This window comes from Prionailurus viverrinus, chromosome D2 (assembly GCF_022837055.1).
Source record: "Prionailurus viverrinus isolate Anna chromosome D2, UM_Priviv_1.0, whole genome shotgun sequence".
Classification (NCBI taxonomy): domain Eukaryota; kingdom Metazoa; phylum Chordata; class Mammalia; order Carnivora; family Felidae; genus Prionailurus; species Prionailurus viverrinus.
Window position 1 is genome coordinate 40,329,106 of NC_062571.1, and position 25,206 is coordinate 40,354,311.

General features: G+C 44.8%; 2 protein-coding genes across 4 annotated transcripts in view; both read left to right on the forward strand.

Moving 5' to 3' along the window:
* The first annotated feature begins 129 nt into the window (after positions 1–129).
* On the forward strand, positions 130–8,523 carry DYDC2 (DPY30 domain containing 2). The gene is given in 6 exon segments (XM_053447886.1): positions 130–229; positions 763–885; positions 3,250–3,333; positions 4,040–4,196; positions 4,551–4,673; positions 8,039–8,523. Coding segments are annotated over 3 exon segments (528 nt in total). The 5' UTR covers positions 130–229; positions 763–885; positions 3,250–3,333; positions 4,040–4,049; the 3' UTR covers positions 8,297–8,523.
* Positions 8,524–9,349: 826 nt separating this feature from the next.
* Positions 9,350–25,206, forward strand: part of PRXL2A (peroxiredoxin like 2A) — a 48,132-nt gene continuing 32,275 nt past the window's right edge. Inside the window, exon 1 of one of the 3 annotated variants that reach the window (XM_047825742.1) lies at positions 9,350–9,559. The gene's annotated coding sequence lies outside the window, so the exon portion shown is untranslated. The remainder of the gene's footprint in view (positions 9,560–25,206) is intronic. The other 2 variants (XM_047825745.1, XM_047825749.1) reach the window with 2 other exon arrangements.

The window sequence follows — 25,206 nt, forward strand, 5'->3', positions numbered from 1 at the left end:
GACCCCGGCGCGCGGGTCGCGGGGCGCGGGGCGCGGGGCGCAGGGCGCTGGGCGCGCGGCGCGCGCGGCAGTGAGCGGGGGCTCCCAGGTTGGGTGAGTCCGGGCGCCAGCGGGCTGGTGGGCGGGGGAGCGAGCTCGCGGCGGAGAGGAGCGTGCGCGAGACTGGGGCGCAGAAGGCGCGCGCGGGGTGTGGCGGAGGCGCCACGCAGATGGGGGAGCGCCGCCGTAGGTGAGCCGAGACTTTGCAACCTGGAGGCTGGGAGGAGCTGGAGGCCGAAAGGAGGAGTGGAGCGGCGGACAGGCCCGCGCTCCCTGGGAGAGACCTGTCCCCCAAGGGCGGGAAACCCCTACAGCCCCCAGCCAGAGGAGACAATCGCGGTAGTTCGACGGCCCCGATGTTTTCACAGCTTCGCACCTTTGCGAGTGCCGGTGACCTCTGCTTGGTTCCTATCAGAGCCAGCTCAGGCGCTCCCACCTCCGGGAAGCCTTCCGACCTACGCCATTGCGGAGCCATTGATTGCAGTCTTCCCAGGCCTAGTGGTTTGGGCACAGCGCTCTGCTAGCGTCTCCCAGGTTCTGTTTTAATTTATGTTGGGCAGTGCTGGGCAGGGGAAGCCTCACCAAACGTTGGTTGAGGCAGTAAGTACCAGACTGGGCACTGACAGATGGACAGGAGCTTGGGCTCTTGCCTAAGCTAGCACGTGCCAGGGCCCTCACTGATTAAGTCAAGAAATATTTCCTGAGCACCTACTGTGTGCTTAGCACTGGGAAGAGTGTCAACAAAGACCATCTCTGTGCCGACTGAGTTGCAAGGCCGTGAGCAAGGAGGAGCAGTGTAAGCAGACCGTCAGAGGAGCTCTGGGGAAAAGAGCCCCCTCCCCCTTGGTAAGTGTGCCCTGAGTTTGTGGACAGAGGCCTGCGAAAGGCGTCCCTTTGGCCTCTCCCTCCCGAGGCCTCACACGGCAGTTCTGTTTTTCTGGCTCTACTGCCTTTGCAGCAAGGCCTTGTAACTGTCAGGTCTCCTGTTTCATTGAGACCATTGTTGAAAAGGTGCAGTGTCCAGCAGATGCTCACTCCAGAAAGGGTTTGCCACTCCTTTCCTGCGGAGAGACTGGTCCCGGAATGCAGAGTTGGTGATTCTGGTAGCTCTCCAGTGGTGAAAGCAAAGTAGGGCTGTAACAGAATCACCTGGGGATTTTGTTAAAATGCAGACTCTGAATATGGAGGTAGGGGGTGGGACCTGAGAATCTGCGTTTCGACAAGCCTCCAGGTGACGCAGTCCTGCAGATCACGGACCGAACTTTGAGTAAAAGGGGTGTAGAAGACAGCTTATCCAGGTGCATTGGTTCAGGTGGGCCGCACATTAACAGAAGTAGAACACCTCGTACCCCCACCCCCACCTTACACTGTTATCCCAAACTTAGTAGCTTTAAACACACATTTATTCTCTTAGAGTTTTTGAAGCCAGAATCCAACATGAGTCTTAAGAGGGCTAAAACCGACCCGTCCGCAGGGCTGGCTCCTTCTGCAGCCCCAGGGGAGAATCCGTTTCCTTGCCTTTCCCAGCTTCACAGGCTACCCACACTCCTTGGCTCCTGAATGACGTCACATTTTTGCCCTCAACTTCTGCCATCACACCTTGTTCCCTGTCTGACCTTAGTGTGTTCCTGTTATAAAGACCCTTGGGATTACAGTGTGCCTATCTGGATAATCCAGTATCGTCTTCCCAAATCAAAATCTTTAACTTCATCACACCCACAAAGCCCCTTTTGCCACAGAAGGTAACCTCTTCCATAAGTTCTGGTATTAGGACTTAGACACTTTGGGGAGCCATTATTCAGACCTACTACACTGTGTAGTTCCTAAGAAAAAGCGCATTTTCTTACTCATATCTCAATGGCCAAAACCGGGAAATTTAACCTTGATACACTTCTATTATGCAACGACCAATTCCTATCTAGTTTCCCCAACAACATAATTCAAAAGAATTATGAAATTCTTTTTTTTTTTTTTTTTTTTTTTGGTTCAGATTCAATCCAGAATCCTGTGTTCGGTGCAGTTGTTAGGTCTGTGTAGGCCTCTTTGCTCTGGAATGGTTCCTCTTCTTTTCTTTGTCTTTCAAGATCTTGACATTTATAAGAGTAAAGGCCAGTTGCAAGACTCTCAACTTGGCTTTGTTTGCTATTTCCTCAATTAGATTTGAGGTTTGCATTTTGGGCAGGATCCACAGAAATGTATTTTATCCCACTAAGAAGTGCATCACATCAGGAGACACATGATGTCACTTTATCCCTTTACTAGTGATGTTTACTTAGATCGCTTGATTAAAGTTGTATTGGGCAGGTCCCGTCACTGTAAAGTTCTTGTATTTCCTTTTGGAATACATATTGTGAGGAGAAACTTTGACACTATATGAATATTCTGTTTATCAAATATTCACTGAGTTTTAGCACTCACTGATGTTTCGGCTTGATGAAGTTATACTGTGATGGGTACAAAATGTTGATTTTTTTTAACATTTATTCATTTTTGAGAGACAGAGTGCAAGTGGAGGAGGGGCAGAGAGAGAGGGAGACACAGAATCCGAAGCAGGCTCCAGGCTCTGAGCTGTCAACACAGAACCCGACTCAGGGTTCGACCCCACAAACCATGAGATCATGACCTGAGGCGAAGTCGGACGCTTAACCGACCGAGTCACCCAGGTGCCCCCAAAATGTTGATTTTTTAGATATTCCATTATTCCTTCTATGTTTATTAGTTGACATTCTACTTTTATAACTTGTCCTATCTCAGGGCACCTGGGTGGCTCAGTTGGTTAAGCATCCAACTTTGGCTCAGGTCATGTCTCGTGGTTCACGAGTTCAAGCCCTATATTGGGCTCTGTGCTGCCAGCTCAGAGCCTGGAGCCTGCTTTGGATTCTGTGTCTCCCTCTCTCTGCCCCTCCCCTACTCGTACTCTGTCTCTCTTTCTCTCAAAAATAAATAAAACATTAAAAAAATAAGATAAAAATATTATTCACTTTATTATTTGCTCTTTGGGACATAAGATATGTAAACTTCAGAAATACAGAGTTGGTCCGAAATAGGCCAGGTGTCAGTCTATCTACTTTTATGTTATAGTCTTCCACTGTAATAGCTACTATTTATTAAACACTTCCTGTGTGCCAAGCTAAGTGCTTTACATGTATTTATTATCTCTTTTAATCCCCACAATTATGAGGCACATATGTTTATTATTCTGTTCTACAGATGAGAAAATTGAGGCTCAGAGAGACCGGGTGAATTGTTGAAGATCACACAGCTAATAAATAGCGGCACCAGGACCGGAACTTGGTCTGTCTGTTCCCGAAGCCTGTGTTCAGACTGCTACACTACACTGCCATCCCTAACTTATGATCTGACTCAGCCTACACGGCCCCCAGCTCTTGAAATCTGACTAATAGCAAATACCGGGGCATTAACTCAAGCTCATGCAGTTTCTTGCTTGAGCACTAGACAGCAGAATATTGTATTAAGTGCTGGCAGGGCCCTGACTATGGGTAGCTATGGCACCTGCCATTTTCCCTTCCTCTCCTCCCCAGGGCTTTTCAGTGGTCCCTTATGAAATAAATAAGTCTGTCTTATCTATGTCACAGATGACTGTAGCTTCCAAGCTCACAATAGCACAGCTTTCTGGGTCCTTAGAGCCGCTCTTGGGACCTCCTGCCTGCTCAGTTATTTCCTCCCTACTCAAAGGTAGAGATGTGGGGGTAAATGGAGACCTTAGCCTCCCCTAATCACCAATAAAGCAAGCTCCTCTCGGGCCTGATGACCCCCAGGATCTATTATTATCTGACTTAAGACAGCTGGAGAGCTTTTAAAGTCCATTTGAATATAAGAACAATAGGCAAACATGTATTTATTGGCTCTTTTGGGAGGGGTGGCGTCCCAAAGAATCTCAGAGTTATCCCGAAATGAATCCGAATTGATTAGAATGTGTCTATCTTTAAAATCAGATCAAATTCACAAAGTAGCGTGACTCTGCTTTGATGTTTCCCAGGCCCACAAGGATGGAAACGGACTACCTGAAGAGGTGCTTTGGAACCTGCCTGGGCCAGGCACTGGCAGAGGTGGCAAAGGTTCGGCCCAGTGACCCCATAGAGTACCTGGCTCACTGGCTTTATCATTACAGGAATACCTCTAGAGCAAAAGAAGAGGTGTGTGTGTGCACTGAGTCGTCTTGGGGACGGCTTCTCAGCTTCCTCACGGAAATTTGAAATCCAAAGCAGGATTCCAGAGCTAGCCCAAAAGGTTTCTTGGTTTATTCAACCTGGGAGATCGCTTGGGCCCAGATATTCTTGAAGTCTGGGGCTCTGGGGGCTGAAGAAGGAATCCAACTCAGAGGAGTTGTGGAATTGGTAGATTTGGAGGTACCAGCAGGCAAAAGCTCGTTACAGGAGCAAGTTTCAGAGGCCTACAGGACCCGAGTCTGTGGTCTATCCCAGCGAGGGCAGACCTATTCGTACAGGCTTCCCAGGGACTGACCTGATTCAGCTCTCGTATCACCCCAGGATAGCCGAGAGAAGATCCGGCTGAAGGAAGAATACGATAATAGCCTCAAAGAAACCGAAATGACAGAAATGCTGAAGCAAGAAGAGTGTCAGATTCAACAGAAGTATGATAAGTGTCACCAGGTAGGGAGAAGGAGCTCAGCAGTGGGGGTGTATGCATCCCAGTGATGGATATCTGGAAATCTGTAAGTCCTCTAGGCCCCAGTGCAAAGTGCATCACGGCTCCTGTAAGCCTACCTTTCCCTCCTTGTTCATATGTTTATGTATGAACCCGTCTTATTGGCAATCCTTGTCAACGAAAAAAGAAAATGTTTAAAGGCAATTCCATTTTGGATTTCAGGAAATACCTTAGATGTTACTGGTTTTAAAAAATCAGATTTAAAAACAAATCTGCTCTCACTTGGAACAAATATGTTTCCTTACAAGATCCTTTGAACCCTTTTCAAGTATTATTCAGCATTCCAGAAACCAAATATGGTTATCAGTATATACTTCAAGTACATTATTGTATTCATTATATACTGTTTACTTAAGTGTTTTATTTGCTCTGAACTACTTACTTACGTATCAAACCACAGATGCCTTCTCTGTGATGCTTTAATACTGGTCATAAATCGTTACCTTCTTGTAGCTGGAAACAGCTGTACATTAGTCTACCAAGCTTGTCTTTTATCTCCCGAGATTTTTGCCATAATCTTCTGAAAAACATCTTGTGCCTATTTTGCGCTTTCTTCAAAGTGCGTGATAGCTGGATAGGAAATTGACTTACTGGGCTTGATATCTGACGTCTTTCCACCTCTCACTGTATCCTGTGTGTTAAAATCTTTAGTGCAGTTTTGCACAATCCACTAGCTTTTGCTGGTTTCCAAAGCCACCTTTGATGAAGAGACATGAGACTATTTAGCTTACATACACTTAGGCTAATATGCTCAGCTCTCCTCATCATTAATAGGTTTATTTTTTTAAGTCTGGATGTTTTAAAGGTAAATCAAGTCAAAAGAAAGGTAGGTTCATACTCCTGTTTGTCAATAGTCCAAAGGAACTCTCACTCAGGAACATTTCATTCTTTTTCTTTTTCTTTTTCTTTTTTTTTAACTTTTTAAAGCTTATTTATTTATTTTGACAGAAAACAGAGCACACGAGTGGGGTAGGAACAGAGAAAGACAGAGAGAGAGAATCCCCAAGCAGGCTTTGCGTGCAGTCAGCACAGAGTCCGATATGGGGCTCGAACTCACAAACTGCGAGATCATGATCTGAGCCCAAGTCAAGAGCCGACACTTGACTGACTGAGCCACCCAGATGCCCCGGGGAACATTTCATTCTTTGAGCAGTTGCTGGGAGATGGTAGTGGGGAGGTTGTGAAGCCGAAGCTGTCATCCCCTTACCGCCCCCCTCACCCCCTCATCCTTTTCTAACATCACGCTTCCCTGTTAATAGAAATATGAATATATAGGGGCGCCTGGGTGGCGCAGTCGGTTAAGCGTCCGACTTCAGCCAGGTCACGATCTCGCGGTCCGTGAGTTCGAGCCCCGCGTCGGGCTCTGGGCTGATGGCTCAGAGCCTGGAGCCTGTTTCCGATTCTGTGTCTCCCTCTCTCTCTGCCCCTCCCCCGTTCATGCTCTGTCTCTCTCTGTCCCAAAAATAAATAAACGTTGAAAAAAAAATTAAAAAAAAAAAAGAAATATGAATATATAAGGCAGGGAAAGACTTCCAAAACTCCACCCTGGTTTTAGGATGCCTTTATTAAAGAAAACTTTGCTCACATGAATATTTTGAGTCATCCCACTGCATTGCGTGCAGGAGCTATGACACCCTGTAGCAATATTCCTTTGCAAGATTTAGATGAGTAAAAGGTGTGCTGTTCTTTTGCCAAGTGTGAGACAAAGGCGATTGTGAGGGAAGATGGGCGGGGGAGCCAGCATGATGCCAGGACTAAGTGCCAAGATTTCAGTTTCAAGGAAGAATGCGTGTGCAAATCGTGATCATGGAAAGTGATGCCCTTTGTTAGAAGGAAGTAGAGAGACCCAACGATGATCGGGAAACAACGCTTCCCTTGAAGAGCCACATCATCCACAAGCAAGTTGCTCTCAGAGTATGAATTGAAGGAGCTGGGTAGAGAGGGCAAAGAAGTGAAGATACCTCAAATAGGATGAAATTCTAAGTTCTTGTTTCTCACCGGCTGAAGGCAAATGGCAGACTATTCCTGGCTACTGGTCATTTTCAGATTTTGAGTCACTAGTACTCTGAAATCTGGTCTCAAATAGGCCCAGGAGGAGTGGAATAAATAAGATTTCAGCAGGCCTGTCGATGGGCTTTTGTGCACGTACTCAAAGCTTTGCTAAACTTACCTTACTATCTTAAAACCATGATCGCTTGCATATACCTTAGAAAGCCTCTGAGTGCCCCAGATTGAATATTCCCGGTCCAGTCGATGCGTCAAAAAGAGGAGTACAGACAGCACTGCGTGTGGTAGAGATCATAGCCAATTATAGCCATCAAGAAGAGGTGGCAAGAGAAGGTAGTATTTGAGTCAGGCCTAAAGGAAAGCTAGCAAAAGTTGCCCTTGTATTTCTCTTTATTAAGCTGAGGTAGTTTTAAATAAGTAAACCATAATTCTGTTTCTGTGTTGGAAAACAATCCCTTTGTATATAAAGATGTGGCCATACAAATGTTTTATAATTACATTTTTATGGAATCAATACATAGATTTGCAGGGCGCCTGGGTGGCTCAGTCGGTTGAGCCTGATTCTTGATTTCGGCTCAGGTCATGATCTCAGGGTTTGCGGGATGGAGCCCGGTGTTGGGCTGTGCGCTGCTTGGAATCCTTTTTCCCTCTCTCTCTGCCCGTCCCCTGCTTGTGCCCCTCTCTCTCTCAAAATAAATAAACATTAAAAAAAAAAAAAGATTCTTTCTCTCTCTCCCTCTGCTCCTCTCCCCACCCCATGTTTTCTGTCTTTAAAGACAAAAAACAAAAAAACATAGATTTGCTGTGTAGACGCATAGCACTTTGAAGTTGGAAGGGTCTTTTCGATCTCATGGGACTGCAGTCACATAGATGCCAGACTGTTTGATACTGTGTCATAGGTCACTGAGACTGAATTTATTTTTTCAGTCTTGACAATATTTGTGATAAGTGTTTTAAGCCTTTTGTCATTTTAAGGTCTCTTTCTATTACATACTTTTTCTCTAGATTATGATATGTATGTCTAGTAATTATTACTTATGTGCTGAACATTGTAGATGATACTTAGTAGGGAGCGTAGATTATGTAGTTTTCCTTTAAATGGTGTTGAGTTTTGTTCTGGCAGGCAGTAAAATTATCGGTGAATCATCCCGATCCTATCTGATTTGTTTTATACTTTGTGAGAGCAGATCTGTTTAATTTTGTTATTAGTCTTGGGCGTGAAAATGGCAGTGTTGTGTTCTTGGCATATTGAGTGTGTTTTAATCTCCGCTAATGAACTCTTTTCCTTTTTTGTTTTGTTTAGCCACTGGTATCTGTAGCTAACTCCACAATGAAGACTGTATTCATACAAGAGAACACAAAACCCGTTGAGAAGGATGGCTTGAGGCAAGAATCTTTGCCAGGCACTTCCAATATGGTTCCCGGAATGCCTCAATAGATTCCTTCTTGAGAGACATCTGGCCAGGCTGACTGCAGTGTTGAAACTCCACAAGAAATAAATTCCTAGGCTTTTCGGCATAAAATTGCTCCCAGAATGCATCCTGGCTCCAAATCTCCTTAAGTTATCAAAAGGTGGCTGATTCTCATGATGCTTCTCTCAAAGCTACAAGCTCAGAAAGGGGCCAGCTAGGGCTCTGACTGAAGATGGTAACTATGTGAATTAAACCAAAATTTGAGGGACTGTGGAGGGGGGTGTCTGCAGGGACTCTCCAGCCAAAGTTCTGTTCTGATAGCCATGAAAACCCCTTAATCATGTAAACATTTCAACTACTGATAGGATAAAATAAACTCATGAGGATTTCAAATAAGTAACCAAAAGACTTTTTTCTCTTGATTTATCTTTTTTTTTTTTTTAGATTAGACAGTAAAAACATCCATTTCATGTGTTCGTGTCTTGACTTAAAATTTTTTTTTATGTTTATTTTATTTTTGAGAGAAAGAGAGTACGAGCAGGGTAGGGGCAGAGAGAGAGGGAGACACAGAATCCAAAGCAGGCTCCAGGCTCTGAGCTGTCAGCACAGAGCCCGATGCGGGGTGTGAACCGAGCCGTGAGATCATGACCTGAGCCAAAGTTGGACACTTAACCAACTGCGCCATGCAGGAGCCCCGTGTCTTGACTTTAGATGAATTTTGCAGTCAGGTCCCCGAGTGTTTACACGTGTCCTAGAGCATACCCATGTCACTGACAACAGGTATTTTAAAACAGCTCCAATGACAGTAGAGCTCGGTGTGCCCACTTCCACGATGAGGCTTTTGGGGAAGAAGAGGACAAGCTTCCCATGCTCGCTTGAAAATGGCTTGAGATAACAAGGGGAGACTGGCTTGGGGTTTATAGTGTAGTTAGGGGTGGACCCATGTAGGAGTTACGCCCTCGGGGAGAGGCTTGCGTGGCTTGAAACTCCCGCTGTGCCAAAGTTGGGAGCACCTGAGTTTATCAGTTTGCCCAGATGTGGGGCACACTGGGGAAGGGGAAGAGTTGAAACCTAAAAGCTGTCGGCAGACGCCAAAAAGTGGAGTCAGACTTTATCACAGAGGGCAGACCTGGGAAACTTGGGAGTGGCCTTGACCCACTCAGTCTTTGAGTAAAGCAGATGGTGAGGTCATTACTTCAAATTTGCACCTGGTGGGTAGACATGCAGCCACACTTTCCAGAGTAGCTGGGAAAAAGCCAGAGGATCCAAAAACCCACACACAGAAGCAGAGAGCTTTGTAGAGGACGCAGTGGAATCCTCGGTGGATGGGATGGTATCTGCAGCTCCCCAGTGGGAAGGTGAAGTCCTCTGCCTGGGAGTGGTTGTCCCTTGGACATCACAACCCATGTGAGGTGAGTTGTAACTTTTGTCTGCTTTAAGGGATTCCATACTTTTGCCTTTGACCGTTATTTAGCCCCAGTACGTGATCACGTTCCTGGCACATGAAAGTGTAATCAATCCCTACTAATCTTTTTTTGCACTGTTTCCAAGTTTGGCCTTTTTTGTTGTCATTTTGTTACCAGAAAGTTGTTACAATGAACTTTCCCATACACATATCTTAGAACATCTCTGCTGATAGATTTATAGATTGCTAAACTGAAAGATACTTGGGGGCGCCTGGGTGGCTCTGTCAGTTAAGCGTCCAACTTTGGCTCAGGTCATGATCTCACGGTTAGTGAATTTGAGCCCCTCATCGGGCTTCGTGCTGACAGAGCCTGGAGCCTGCTTCAGATTCTGTCTCCCTCTCTCTCTCTGCCCCTCCCCCACTTGCGTGCGCGCTCTCTCTCTCTCCTCTCTCTCTCTCTCTCTCTCTCTCTCTCAAAAATAAATAAATAAATTTTAAAAAATCAATGATGGGGCGTCTGGGTGGCGCAGTCGATTAAGCGTCCGACTTCAGCCAGGTCACGATCTCGCGGTCCGTGAGTTCGAGCCCCGCGTCGGGCTCTGGGCTGATGGCTCAGAGCCTGGAGCCTGTTTCTGATTCTGTGTCTCCCTCTCTCTCTGCCCCTCGCCCGTTCATGCTCTGTCTCTCTCTGTCCCAAAAATAAATAAACGTTGAAAAAAAAAATCAATGATGCACCACCTCACGTTTGTCAGGATACCTAGAGTCAAAAAATAGTGACAACACTGAATACTAGTGAGGATGAGGAAAACCCAACTCACTCATACTTTGCTTCTGGAAATGTAACGTGATACAATTACTCTGGAAGACAGTGTAGCAATCTCTAATAGAACTCAACATGCAGTTGCTACATAAGCCAGGATTTGTACTCTTGGACACTTGTCCCAGAGGAACAAAAACTTACATTCATAGAGAAACCTGTATGTGAATGTTTATAAAAGCTTTATTCACAGTAGACAAAACCTGGAAATAACCCAGATGTTTTTCAATGGGTCAACAGTTAAACTGTAGTCCATCCGTATCTCAGAATACTACTCAGCAATAAAAAGGAATGAACTGGGGCGCCTGGGTGTCTCAGTCGGTTCAGTGTCCGGCTTCGGCTCAAGTCATGATCTCGAGGTTCGTGGGTTGAAGCCCCGCGTCGGGTTCTGTGCTGACAGCTCAGAGCCCGGAGCCTGCTTCGGATTCTGTGCCTCCCTCTCTCTCTGCCCCAACCCGCTCTCATTCTGTCTCTGTCTCTCTCAAAAATAAACCTTAAAAAAAAAAATTAAAAAGGAGTGAACTAGTGATACCCGAACAACTTGGAGGAATCTGAAGAGAAATCATGCCGAGTACAAAAGCTTGTAGGAAATTATGTCTAATCCCAAAAGGCAGCAGACTCTATGGTTCATTTATAAATAACCCCACAAAGGTGGAGGCTAGATTAGCAGTTGCCATGGCTAAGGGCAGGGGTTTGGGAGGGATGATGTCGTTATAAAAAACAACAAGAGGGGTTTTTGTGCTGATGGAGCTGTTTTGTATTTTGATTGCGGTAGTAGATCCGCAAACCTGCACATCTGAAAAAAAATCGCTTGGAATTAAACACACCTACAGGCAAGTACAAGTCAACGGGAGAAATCTTGAATCTGATTGGTTGGTTGTATCAGTGTCAATATCATGGCTCAATAGTTCTGCAAGATGTTACTATTTGGGGAAACTAGGTAAAGAATCCATGGATCTCTATATTATTTCATACAACTGCATGCACATCTGTAAGTATCTCAAAATAAACCGTTTAATTTTTTAATAGTTGATACACTTGTCACCTACGCTCCATTTTCAAACATCCTAAATTATCCCAATAATGTACTTTGGTTTTTATTTATTTTAAAAAGAAAACGTTATCTTTTATGTTGAATTGCAATCAGTTTTGCCTAATTGCCGCCGAGAAAGCTAGACGAACGTACACTCCCATTTCAAAGTGGCCATTTCTTGGGGCACCTGGGTACTTGGTCGGTTAAGGGGCTGACTTTGTTTGGCTCAGGTCATGATCTCGCAGGTCATGAGTTCGAGGCCCGCGTCGGGCTCTGTGCTGGCAGCTCGGAGCCTGGAGCCTGCTTCAGGTTCTGTGTCCCCCTCTCTCTGCCCCTCCGCTACTCATGCTCTGTCTGTCTTTCTTTCCCCAAAATAAATAAATATTAAAAAATTTTTTTTCAAAGTGGCCATTTCTTCATACTCTTGCCACACTGAGCTGGTTTAGTTTTATTTTCTGTCCATCTGATATGTGAAAAACAGTGGAGTTCTGTAGAGATATTCCGGATACTGACCCCTAATCAGCTACGTGTTTGGCAAATACACACCATTATTATCCCCATGTTACCAACAAAGAAACGGAAGCATAGAGACAGGTAGCCTGCCTGAGTCCGTGTGGCTAGAAGTGGGAGAGCCAGTGTTCAAACCCCCCCAACGGTTTGGTTCCAGAGTGAGGGCCCGACCTCACTCATCAACACCGCCCTCAGAAGAGTCGCCTCAGAGCGGCCCCTCAGTGGCTCAGTCGGTTAAGTGTCTAACTCTCGATCTTGGCTCAGGTCATGATCTCATGGTTCACAGGTTTGAGTCCTGTGTCGGGCTCTGTGCGGACAACATGGATCCTCTTTGGGATTCTCTCTCTCTCTTTCTCTGCTGCTTCCCCACTATCTCTCTGTCTCAAAAATAAATAAACATGGCATTAAAAAAAAAAAAAAAGCAGGGGCGCCTGGGTGGCGCAGTCGGTTAAGCGTCCGACTTCAGCCAGGTCACGATCTCGCGGTCCATGAGTTCGAGCCCCGCATCAGGCTCTGGGCTGATGGCTCAGAGCCTGGAGCCTGTTTCCGATTCTGTGTCTCCCTCTCTCTCTGACCCTCCCCCGTTCATGCTCTGTCTCTCTCTGTCCCAAAAATAAATAAACGTTGAAAAAAAAATTAAAAAAAAAAAAAAAGCAGCCTTGGAAATCAACTGGTTAAGGGAACGGGCTTGCAACCTGACTTATCCTTCTCCCAACAGAGGTGGCCCTAGTCCACAGCCCAGGACAAAGTCAAGACGGGTGACCAGAGTCTCACAGGCTTTACCAAAAGCTTGTTTTGCCCAGGGACTGAGTGGCAAAATAAAATGGCCAAGTCCCTTCCCTCTCCCCAGGGCAGTGCCTGGAGGTCACTGCCAATGCTTGTGCTGCCTCTCTCTGATGGACACATTCTCTAGAGGAAGCTCCATGCCTTCACTGGGTGTATGGTCTTTCTCGCCTCTCTCACTAAGGTGACATTATGTATCCCACCTCTGACCAAGCTGGCTTTGCTTCTAGGGAGCAACTGAAGACTAACCTGAAGAGAGGCAGCTGTGCCTTCCTTGCATCCTAGTTCTTGTGGTTGGCACCTCTCTTCACCTGTCCTGTCGCCCTCTTAGGGCAGCTATGGCCGGCAGCAGCAGTAATTCAGGCAGAGGAGGCGTTCAATGACCACAGTAAGCCCAGTGCATGGAGAGATGGTGGCAGAAATGACAGGAGGTGAAAGACATGGAGATTGGGAGAAGGGCACGTGCAAAGGCACAGGGGCAGGAGTGAGTACTCACTAGAGCGTCAGCAGGGTTTGTGTGGAGAAACTGCCGGAGGGGCTCAGGGTGCAGGAAAAGGGCTGGATTTGAGAGATGCTGGGGAGGAGGTATCCACAGTGAGTGGGAAGAAGTCTAGAGTGGACCCCAGCTTTTATTTGCTTAGGGAGAAATTAAGAAATTAAAGGGCTGAGTAAATTTGCTCCAAAAGAACGCTTGATTAAAAAAAATTTTTTTTATGTTTATTTATTTTTGAGATATGGGGGGGGAGGAGGGCACACAAGTGGGGGAAGGGCAGAGAGAGAGAGACAGAGGATCCGAAGTGGGCTCTGTGCTGACAACAGCGAGCCTGACACGGGGCTCGAACTCTCGAACCGCGAGATCATGACCTGAGACCAAGTCAGTTGCTTAACTGACTAAACCACCCAAGCACCCCGTAATGTTTGATTTTGAAGTGACTTTGAAATCAGAACCATTCCCAGGGAGCCTGGGTGGCTTAGTTGGTTAAGCATCCGACTTTGGCTCAGGTCATGATCTTAGGGTTTGTGGGTTTGAGCCCCGTGTTGGGCTCTGTGCCTGGACCCTGCTTTGGATTCTGTGTCCCTCTCTCTCTGCTCCTCCCCCACTCACACTCTGCCTCTCTCTTTCAAAAATAAATAAACATTAAAAAAAATTTTTAAGGGGCGCCTGGGTGGCTCAGTCGGTTAAGCGTCCGACTTCGGCTCAGGTCATGACTTCGCGGTCCGTGAGTTCGAGCCCCGCGTTGGGCTCTGTGCTGACAGCTCGGAGCCTGGAGCCTGGTTCAGATTCTGTATCTGCTTCTCTCTCTGACCCTTCCCGGTTCATGCTCTGTCTCTCCCTGTCTCAAAAATAAAAATAAAACATTAAAAAAAAAAAAGAAAAAAAAAGAAAAAAAAATGTTTTAAATCAGAACCATTTTCAAAGAGTAAAGGTTTAGGATGGAGTACTTCTTCCCCCAAAGGATACGTATTCAGTCAGACTTTCTATACTTGCTTTTTTTTTTTTAAAGTTTAAGTTTTTATTTTAATTCTAGCGTGGCTCACATAGAGTGTGATAGTGATTCAACAATTCCATACATCACCCTGTGCTCACCATCACAAGTGCCCTCCTTAATCCCCACCTATTTAACCCAAACCTCTGCCCACCTCCCCTCTGGTAACCATCAGTTTGTTCTCTATAGTTAAGAGTCTGTTTCTTGGTTTCTCTCTCCCTCCCTCCCTCTCTCTCTCTCTCTCTCTCTCTCTCTCCTATATTTTCCCTTTGCTCATCTGTTTTGTTTCTTAAATTCCATATATGAGGAGATGAATGGATAAAGAAGATGGGGTATAGATATATGTAATGGAATATTATTCAGCTATAAAAAAAAGAATGAGATCTGGCCACTTGCAACATGGATGGAGCCAGAAGAAAATGTTAAGCAAAAATAGAGAAAGACAAATGCCATATGATCTCACTCAGACTTTCTATACTTTCTAAAGGGAATATGCGAATTTCCACTTACCCCTTAAGTTTATTCCTTCACCTGTGTTTAAAGAAAGAAACATACTTTAAAAAGCATTACCTTGGTTCTCAAGAATACTATCTGACTTATGCTGGATATTTAATATGTGCCAGGCCCTATGCTCAGGGCTTGATTACATTATCTCATTCAACGCTCTCAGCAACCCCCTCCCCGAGTTGGGCACTTTAATAATCTCCATGTTATGGCTGAGGAAACAACTAAAGCTCAGAGATTAGTGGTTGACTCAAGGTCAGACAGCCAGGAGGTGGCATTCGGGTCTGTCTATCAGGAGCTCACACACTTGACTGCCAGGCTGTGCTGCCTCACACCTACTGATAAAGGAAGTTTAATCCCCTGTCCATGGACATTTTGCTCCAAGTCAATTACAGTCTTTTTCTTACCTCGTAGATGAAATGAAACCTTCAAAAACTTTCAAATGATCATTGTTATCCAGAAGCATTTAAGCTCACTCATGTATATTTTATTGTCTTGATTATCACCCAAAATTAACCAACGCTCTAAGCATTTGCAATCCCAAACAGGATACTTCAAAAACCCAGGTTAGATCCTTTAAAGCCACTTATAACCATGACAGTGATAAGGTCCATAAGTTAAAGCTTTTCCCAATGATAGAGTAACATCGTCCAGTGAAAACATTCTTTTGAGTAACTCGTACTTAGTGATATCATTCTCATATTTTTCCATAGATTGTAAATATTTTTCAAAAGGTGGAATAATATCCTATGGGGGAAATAAACACCCCTCTTCTCTCTTTGGAAAGAGAATGAGAAGAATGACTTTTGGAGAACAAACACAAAAGCTATGATGTCACAACCAGATATGGTTGGAACATGAAAATGAAAATATAAGTATTAATATAAGTTAATATAAGTTTTAACTAACAATGTAGCTAGAAGAAGATGCTTGTCAACAAAGAAACACTGGTGAGTGATTTTCATAATAGGTTGTATGAAGACAGTTTAATACTTGAGCCAACAGCTCCTCAGGGATAGCTTACAGCTGAGTCATATGAGTACAGGGAAAGTCCTTCAGGTCTTTCTGCTTTCATGTTTGAGTTCTGTTTGTCAAGAAGAAACTTCTGAGGCCTTTCAGCGAAAGGCAAGTCCGAATGTCACCAAAAGAAGAGAATCTCAGTTAGTGTTCCCAGAAAGTAGACCTTTGGATGCCATGGTCAAAAGTCATGCTGGCACCAGATGGGGTTTCTTGAGTCTTCTCTAGAGTCATGGTCAAAAGATACCCCCTTCCAAAGAAATGGTTAGAAAACAAAACAATTCTTTGGTTGCCATTGTCCAAAAAGGCAACTTTCAGGAATAAAACAGGATCCAAAGATATCATTGTCCGGAAATACCACACTTGCGGATAAGTTTAGGCAAAGTGAATTGGAACAATCAAAGAGAGTACAGTTCAGAGATAAGGGTTGTTGGCACAAAATTTGCTCCATAAGAGGCACCAGAAAAGAAAAATCCACATATAATGCCAAGAAGGGAGAAATTGATGACAAATCATGGCCCCTAATGGTAAAACCCATGGCTATTTTCAGCCAGACCACAAACGTTGCCCACGCCTCTCTGAAAAAGTCACCGCTGGGGACATATTCCAGAACCATAATGGGCCAGAATAAAATATCTTCAGATCATTTGAAACTACATGGATGCAAATAGCTGAGAAGAGACTTTGCAAGAATTATCACCAGGGGAGATAAATTCTACAGATGAGCCTGACCAAGGGAAAAAACCTTCATGAATAATGACCAAAAGAAAGCAACTTTATGAGAAAAGTTAGCCAGGGAAAAATTCCTCAATATTCATCACTGTCACAATCAGTGCATAAAATCAGTGTTTATGAGACTCTTCAAAAATCAGTTGCTGAATAAAGAGATTCCATGAATAAAATTAGCCACCAAGTAAGTAGCCCAGGAGGGACCCTTGGAGGCCTGAGATCCTTGGATAAAGATATTCAAGACAAGCCTCTTCAAAAAGGAGTGTTTAGGTGGGGGGAGGCACCTGGCTGACTCAGTGGGTACAGCATGTGACCCTTGATCTCGGGTAATGAGTTCAAGCCCCATATTGGATGTGGAGCCTACTTAAAATAAAAAAGGAGAGAGAGAGAGAGAGAGAGAGAGAGAGAGAGAGAGAGAGAGTGTGTGTATCATATTTTTTTTAATTTTTTTTTCAACGTTTTTTATTTATTTTGGGGACAGAGAGAGACAGAGCATGAACGGGGGAGGGGCAGAGAGAGAGGGAGACACAGAATCGGAAACAGGCTCCAGGCTCTGAGCCATCAGCCCAGAGCCCGACGCGGGGCTCGAACTCACGGACCGCGAGATCGTGACCTGGCTGAAGTCGGACGCTTAACCGACTGCGCCACCCAGGTGCCCCATATTTTTTCAAAAAAGAGATGATTGAGGGCACCTGGGTGGCTCAGTTGGCTGAGTGTCTGACTTCAGCTCAAGTCACGATCTCATGGTTCGTGGATTTGAGCCCCGCATCGGGCTTGCTGCTGTCAGCACAGAGCCCACTTTGAGTCCTCTCTCCACCTGTCTCTCTTCCCCTCCCCTACTCGCACTCTGTCTCAAAAATAAATAAAAACATTTTTAAAAATTAAAAACATTTAAAAAGAGATGACTGGGGCACATCCTTCAAGTGACATCAGTGGACATCTCATCAGAGGGCAAATGTGATTGAGACCCAGTTCCCCCAGCAGCTTCTTCAGGGAGGCAATCATGTAGAAAAGACCGTGACAAAGACATGATCTCTTACAAGTCTATTCAGGAGCAGCTGAATCCAATTAATAGAAATCCAGAAAGAAATCCACTTCCCTCCCCCAAATTCTGGTCTGGAAGAAGCATTCCCAGTGTCCCATTCAGGACGTAATTACAGAGAAAATGGCATAGGGTTGTCCAGAAAAGAAGATATTCAGAAAGTTCATACAGAAAAATAACACCCAACGATCAAGATGTTTAGAACAAAACCTCAAAAGAGGCTTGCTTGAAAGATGGTTTGTTGATGGGGCGCCTGGGTGGCGCAGTCGGTTGAGCGTCCGACTTCAGCCAGGTCACGATCTCGCGGTCCGTGAGTTCGAGCCCCGCGTCAGGCTCTGGGCTGATGGCTCAGAGCCTGGAGCCTGCTTCCGATTCTGTGTCTCCCTCTCTCTCTGCCCCTCCCCCGTTCATGCTCTGTCTCTCTCTGTCCCAAAAATAAATAAAAACGTTAAAAAAAAAAAAGAAAGATGGTTTGTTGAATCACTGAGAAATGATAAAACTAAGCAAATCTGGACATCAGGAGGAATTAAACCAATGTATAAGGGCAAAGTGTCTTGGGATTACTCTTCAGGAGTAACAGGTTTACAGGTTCTGTAGCACAATATCCTGACATGAATTCAGACACATTACTATTCATCTCTATATCCCTTTGGAACAAAATATCAAAAGAATTATCATCGTCATGGGTCAAACTACTAAATAAAAAATCCTAAATAAAGAACAAGTTCTTCAGCAAGTGTCACCACAAATATTAGTAGATAAGTCTGGTCAAATAATGCCATCTGGAGATTAAAAGTTTCAAGTATAAGATTAGTCAGGATAAAAATCTTTCAAGTAATTCTTTAGAAGAGGAACAAGTAATGAATATTTTGAGCCAGGACAATTCTCCCCAGCATATGCTGTCAGAAAATCTATGGAGAGGATCCAACGCAGCGAAGTTCCCTGGAAAACATTAACCAAAGGAAAAAAATCTTTAGAGAAAGATAGCCAGGATCAAATGTCTTAGGAATAGGGAATAGTTTGAAGTAAGTCCGAGCTGACACTGAGCTCACAATGCTGTCTGCCTGCAACCCTTCAGGAGAAAGTGCTCAGCAAATTGCCTCTCCTACGAAAATTCCATGACGGGTGCTTGGTGGCTCAGTCAGCTCGGCATCCAACTCTTGATTTTGGCTCAGCTCATGATCTTGTGGTTTGTGAGTCTGAGCCCCACATCAGGCTCTTTGCTAACAGTGCAGAGCCTGCTTGGGATACTCTCTCTCTCTCTCTCTCCTTCTTTCTCTCTCTGCCCCTCCCTGTCTCTCTCAAAATAAATAAATAAACATAAAAAAAAAGTTCCATGATCTCAATTAATCTTTTTTCAGGAAAATCAGGTAACCAAGGTAAAGGAAGTCCAGACCACATATTCCCACAGATGTCATCTTGAAGTGCAAACTCTGTAGAGTGTTACCCAAGCTAAAGCTGTAGAGGGAGCTCTTCCTTCAGTTTTCTATGACCCTTTTCTAGAGAGCCATGAAGGCATGAAGAACTTTCGCCACTTCAAGATTAATCCGCTTACCTTTAGTACTTCAAAAATAGTCTTTTTGAAAGTTCTCACAAGATCTACAACAGCCAAATTATGGAAACGGTCCAAGGGTCCAGCGACTGGTGAATGGATAAAGAAAATGTGGTGTATACCCACAGTGGAACATTACTCAGCCATAAAGAAAGAATGAAATCTTGCTGTTTGCTAGGACATGGATGGAGCTAGGGAGTAGAGTGCTATGCGAAATAAGTCAGTCAGAGAAAGACAAATACCATATGATTTCACTCATATGTGGAGTTTAAGAAACAACACAAATGGGCAAAGAGGGAAAAAAGAGGCAAACCAAGAAACACCCTCACCTATGGAGAACAAACTGATGGTTACCAGAGGAGAGGTGGGGGGGGCGGCGGTGAAAGAGGTGATGGGGATTAAGGAGCGCGCTGGTCATGATGAGTGCAGGGTGTTGCACGGCCGTGTTGAATCACTATATTGTACATCCAAAACGAATATTATACTATATGTTAACTAACTGGAATTTAAGTAAAAACTTTTAAAAAAAGGTTTTCACAAGAGACAACTCCAGACTAAGATCAACCAAGACGATACCTCTCAGCCAACAAAAATGAAAGTCAGCGTCAAAGAACAAGGTCAATCAGGACGCAGTACTGAAAGAATGATTCACAAAGACTTCCCTCTAAAAAGGGATGAAGTTCCCAAAATGTTTCTGCCTTCAGAAACAAGTCGGGAGCTGAGAGGGGATGTTACCAAATTGCCTCTCAGGAGAGGTGGGTGTCGGAGGTAACAGACATCAGCGAGAAGAGATAGAAAAATCCAGCCACACTTCACCAGGAGGTTCCATCACGAGAGCTACGTTCCCTGGAGGCTGTTCATGAAAACTGGACTGCTCGTCATATCCCCCCCACTCTGATTCAAATTCCTTCTCAAAAGCGGTTATTTTATAGGCAGCCATCACTTTTCCACTGTGGTTAAGTGATACTCCTTAGACATGAAGAATGATGGTGAAATCATCTAAGAAACTGTTTCTCCCTGGATTATCAACAAAAAATGTAACAAAATATCAAGTCTAAAGGTGCATCAAATACTTCAGAAACTCCAGAAGAAAAAGTAAATGACTGGGCACCTGCCTGGGTAGCTCAGTGGGTTAAGCTTCCAACTTTGGCTCAGGTTGTGATCTCATGGTTTGTGGGTTTGAGCCCCGTGTCGGGCCCTGTGCTGACAGCTCAGAAACGGGAGCCTGCTTCAGATTCCCTGTGTGTGTCTCTCTCTCTGCCCCTCCCCAGCTCGTGCTCTCTCTCTCTCTCTGTCTCTCAAAATTAAATAAAAGGTAAAAAAAAATTTTTTTAAGGAAAAAGTAATAACTATATGGGTACCTAATAAGGAAGTGAGCAGCGTATAGTCCCTTATCTCAATGAAGATTGGAAACAACAACAACAACAACAAATAGAGAATTGATAATGAGATCGGTCCATTTCTACTTGATTTTCTCCTCAAGGAATTTTTTTTTTTAATGGAAAGAAGCATAACATAATGATCAAGGGTCAGAATTTTGGGTTCAGCAAGACTTGGGTATAAATCCAAGCCCTGGCATGCATTTACTAGCTATATGGCCGTGAACAAGTTACTTAATCTCTCTGTGTCCCAGATGCCTGACTCCCCTGGAATTAGGATGCTTGTAAGCTTTCCCATGTAAAGTCCTTTTGGGGTTTCCATGAGGCAACATACATAAGTGCTCAATAAACAGTACCTATGGGCCACGTTTCTCCAGCTCAATATGGCCTCTAAAAACTACTAATTAAAAGTGATTACCCATATTTTAGTGGCCTCGCTTATTCCACTGATCAGTTCAGACCCTTCCCTAGATTATTTTTGTCATCCTTAGTGATATGTCACGTCAGCACACGTACGATGCCATGTAGTATCTCTCCTGCTCAGTGAATTTGCTCCCTCTGCTCTCTAAAGAATGGTTTGAAGGAACCTGCCACCAACCATTCCTCCCTTCCACCTCCACGGCCACCTCCAAGGGCTGAAACTTCACCAGAATCCCAAGGCAGAGCTCTGAGCCTTTGGGGAGTTCTGGTAGCAGTAGAGAAAAGAACTTCTTGCCACTTTATGCCTCTGGCAGTCCCTCTGCTGAGGCATGAGAAAGAGCTTGTTAATGTATGAAGATGTGTAAAGATGTAGGTACAAAGTTGTACAGCAAAATGTGTTTATAATAATGAAAAACCTAAAGCAATGAGAATGCCCACCAATAGGGGGAATGAGGTAGCATGGTTAAATGCTCATATGGGGTGTGTGTGTGTGTGTGTGTGTGTGTGAGCGTGAGAGAGACAGAGCTGGGGTAGGGGGAGAGAAAGATGTGTGGGGTTTGAAAAGATGCTATAAAAGGATCGGGTTCTTCTACCTTATTCCAAACTCATGAAATAAGGCTCAGAATCTACATAACTACAAATAAAGCTTCTCTCTCTTTTAGTATTTCTTGCTCCTGTCTCATTAGTGTCCTTCTAGTACCCAAGTGAAGGGAAAAAGGAGGAAAAGACAGACTAGACGTTGCCAGGCACAAGTTTGACTGCCCATCTCCACCACCAGGGGGCAGTATGAGAGGATGGGGACGGGACAGAGGTGCAGGGGAGGGGCTCCAGGTTTAGGGAACTTTTCCAAGCCCTGCCTGCCCACCTTTCCCCTCTAAGGGTTTTGTTTTAGGTAACTGGCAGAACGCGGTATTGTGTCCCAGGTTCCACTATGCTTAGCATGCAACTTTTTCTTAAAACAAAGATAGGAACATTTCCTGAATAACTTCACAGAACAAAAGAGAACACATAGAAACATAGACTGACAATTTTAAGAGAGGATCACAAAAAGAGGGCTTTGATTTGGTGTTTAATATCTTGTGTATTTCAAATAGGTAGATAGAAAGAACAAGTCGCATTACCGAATTCATCACGAAAACATTCCGCTATGACTCTAATTCAGCCATTAAAACCAATCATGTAGAAACATATGTCATGACATAGCAAATGTATTATCTCAGGGCATATGTTTATGTGTCTGTGCAGGGAGAACTATATAGAAAGACGCTCATTTGAGCGATAGGATCGCTGCTGAATTTTTATGTTTTGAGTACTTTTCTGTATCACTTAAACTTATTTATGGATGCTTTGTAAAATTAAAAAGAAATAAAGCAATATTTCCACTGGGAAAATAAAATTTATTTTTTTTAAAGTAAAATTTACCCATATGAATCTAAGCAGTTCAATTTCTTTACTTTTAGAGGTCTGAAATATACATTATTTTTTTAATGTTTTTATTTTATTTTTGAGAAAGAGTGAGTGTGTGTGAGAGAGAGACAGAGACAGAGAGAGAGTGAGAGAGAGAGCAAGGGGAGAGGCTGGGGGAGGCCAGAGATTTAGAGAATCCCAAACAGGCTCCAAGCTCTGAGCTGTCAGCACAGAACCCGATGTGGGGCTTGAACTCACAAACTGCAAGATCATGACCTAAGCGGAAGTCGGACACTTAACTGACTGAGCCACCCAGGCATCCTTGAAACATGCATTTATAACCTTAGCCTTCTCCGTGACTGTTTGATGGGATGCTCCATTCTCCAGTCTTTGTGTTGCCACAGGATTCTTCTGCACCAACCTCCAGAATGGGACGGTAATTTTTCTGGCTACTTTCTCTACCAGTCCTTTCTCTGGGTGGAGAATTGACCTCTCTGATTATTGAGGTTTTCATGTGCCTGCTCGTTGTGGTGTCACATTTCTCTCCTGGGGAGACTGAATCCATCCAATGTCACACTGTTTGGTGTCCTCCCCCGTGGTCTTGTGAACCTGTCGATACGTGTCAGAGGCTCAGCAGGCCTTCCTCCTCTCTGTTTCAGCTTCTCAACCTGCAACTTTGGGGAACGTCCGTCTCTATGGACGGAGATTACCCCATTCTTCAGTTTAGCTGGTTACCTATTCCTCTGAACGTAATCAGGAGTGAACCATTACTCCACTGAAATACAGGGAGGACTCCCTGAAACTGTTCTCTTGTCATAACGCTGCCCTTCAGATTTGAATTATTATAACGGCCTGCAATGGCCATTATCCATTGCCCATGGCTACCGTTATGGTCACTAATGTAACCACCATTAACTAAAGCTTCTCTTTCCTACGAGTCATAGTCCCTTCAGAGGTCTCATTGTCAAGAAGTCAGTCTGGTTATTCGACCTGCGAACATCCACCTCTGGCTTCCACTGGCCCCAGTGACACTGAAACGAGTTAATTCACATATAGCACACAGAGTAGTGTGCCTGGCACATAAGAACTCCTGCATAATATATCAGCTGCTGTTGCCCTTACTGTTGTTGTTGTTATGCTAAACTCAGGTAATTTTAGACCTGTAGTTGTGGGGCGCCTGGGTGGTTGAGCTTCTGACATTGGCTCAGGTCATGATCTCAGGGTTCCGTGAGTTCGAGCTCCCCCTCGGGCTCACTGCTGTCCGCACAGAGCCCGCTTCAGATGCACGGTCTCTCTCTCTCTCTCTCTCTCTCTCTCTCTCTCTCTCTGCCCCTCCCCTGCTGATGTGAGCTTTCTCTAAAAAATTAATAAACATTACAAAAATAAAATCTAAAGACAAATCATAAATAAATAAATAAATAAATAAATAATAAATGAATAAACCCGTAGTTGTGATATTACTGTCACTGCCACGCCCTCACCATTCTCCCCTTTGTGCTGACAAAAGCCCCAGCCTGTGTTTCCTCCCACAGCCATGTGGTGTCAGAAGCACTTCACAAACTTCCCTCTGAAAGGTCTTTCAGCGGGGATTCTGATCTGGCCCACGTGTCTGCTTATACAAAGAACCAGGCCTAGATGAACAGATCTTTGATGGATTGCAGACCGGTTTCCTTTTTGTATTTATTTCCATGGAGGTTTCTTTACCACTTAATTTTGTGTAAAATGTCCCTGCTTTAGCCTCTGTATTTCTCATTAAGAAATTATTAAGTAGGTGCCCCTGGATGTCTCAGTCGGTTAAGTGTGTCCAACTTCTGCTCAGGTCACGATCTCACGGTTTGTGGGTTCGAGCCCCACGTGGGGCTCTGTGCTGACAGCTCAGAGCCTGGAACCTGCTTCGGATTCTGTGTGTCCCTTTTCCTCTGCGCCCCCCCCCCCCCCACTTGTGCCCTCTCTCTCTCTCTCAAAAATAAATAAACGCTAAAAAAAAATTTAAAAATAAATTATAAGTAGAGGGGCACCTGGGCGGCTCAGTCAGTTAAGTGTCTGACTTCAGCTCAGGTCATGGTCTCTCAGTTCATGAGTTTGAGCCCCACATTGGGCTCTGTGCTGACAGCTCAGAGCCTGGAGTCTGCTTCAGTTCTGTCTCTCTCTCTCTCTCTGCTCCTCCCCTGCTCACGCTTTCTCTCTCTCTCTCTCTCTTAAGAATAAACAAACATTAACAAAATGTTTTTAAGAAATTATGAGTAGACCTTACTATAGAAGGGGCAACTTGTAAATAAGAGTGACTATATATTGAACACCTCCCAGGTGCAGGCACTGTCCTAGGAGGGAAAGCCCTTGCTCTCCTGGAGTTTACAGAGTAAACTGAGGCCAACCATGAAGATGAAGCTGGAGAAGGCACCGAAGCCACTGTGCAGATCGTCTTGTACAGGGCAGTAGCTTATGAAATTAGCAGCCCCAGCCTGGATCTGGACCCATGGCAGCCCCCACACAGGCAGACCACGTCAGGATGCTAGGCCAGGTCGTCTGGCAGAGGCCAGTTATCCTCAGGCTGCATGGCTGGTTTCAGGCATGAGATGGAAATTTTGCAAAAGCCATGATGTGTCTGCGAGTGTGTTTAATTTGGCCATCCGTGCACCTATCCATGAATTCCAGAGGAATTATAACCCTATCTCTATGTTTTCCTTGCACTATGACCTTAACCAGATCACTTAACCTCTCTAAGATGATAGCAATGCTTGGGGCACCTGGGTGGCTCAGTTGGTTAAGATCTGACCTCGGCTCAGGTCACAATCTCACGGTTCATGAGTTCAAGCCCCATGCCGGGCTCTGTGCTGACAGCTCAGAGCCTGGAGCCTGCTTCAGATTCTCTGTCTGTCTCTTTCTGCCTCTCCCCCGCTCATGCTCTGTCTCTCTCTCTGTCTCAAAAATAAATAAACATGGGGGCGCCTGGGTGGCGCAGTCGGTTAAGCAT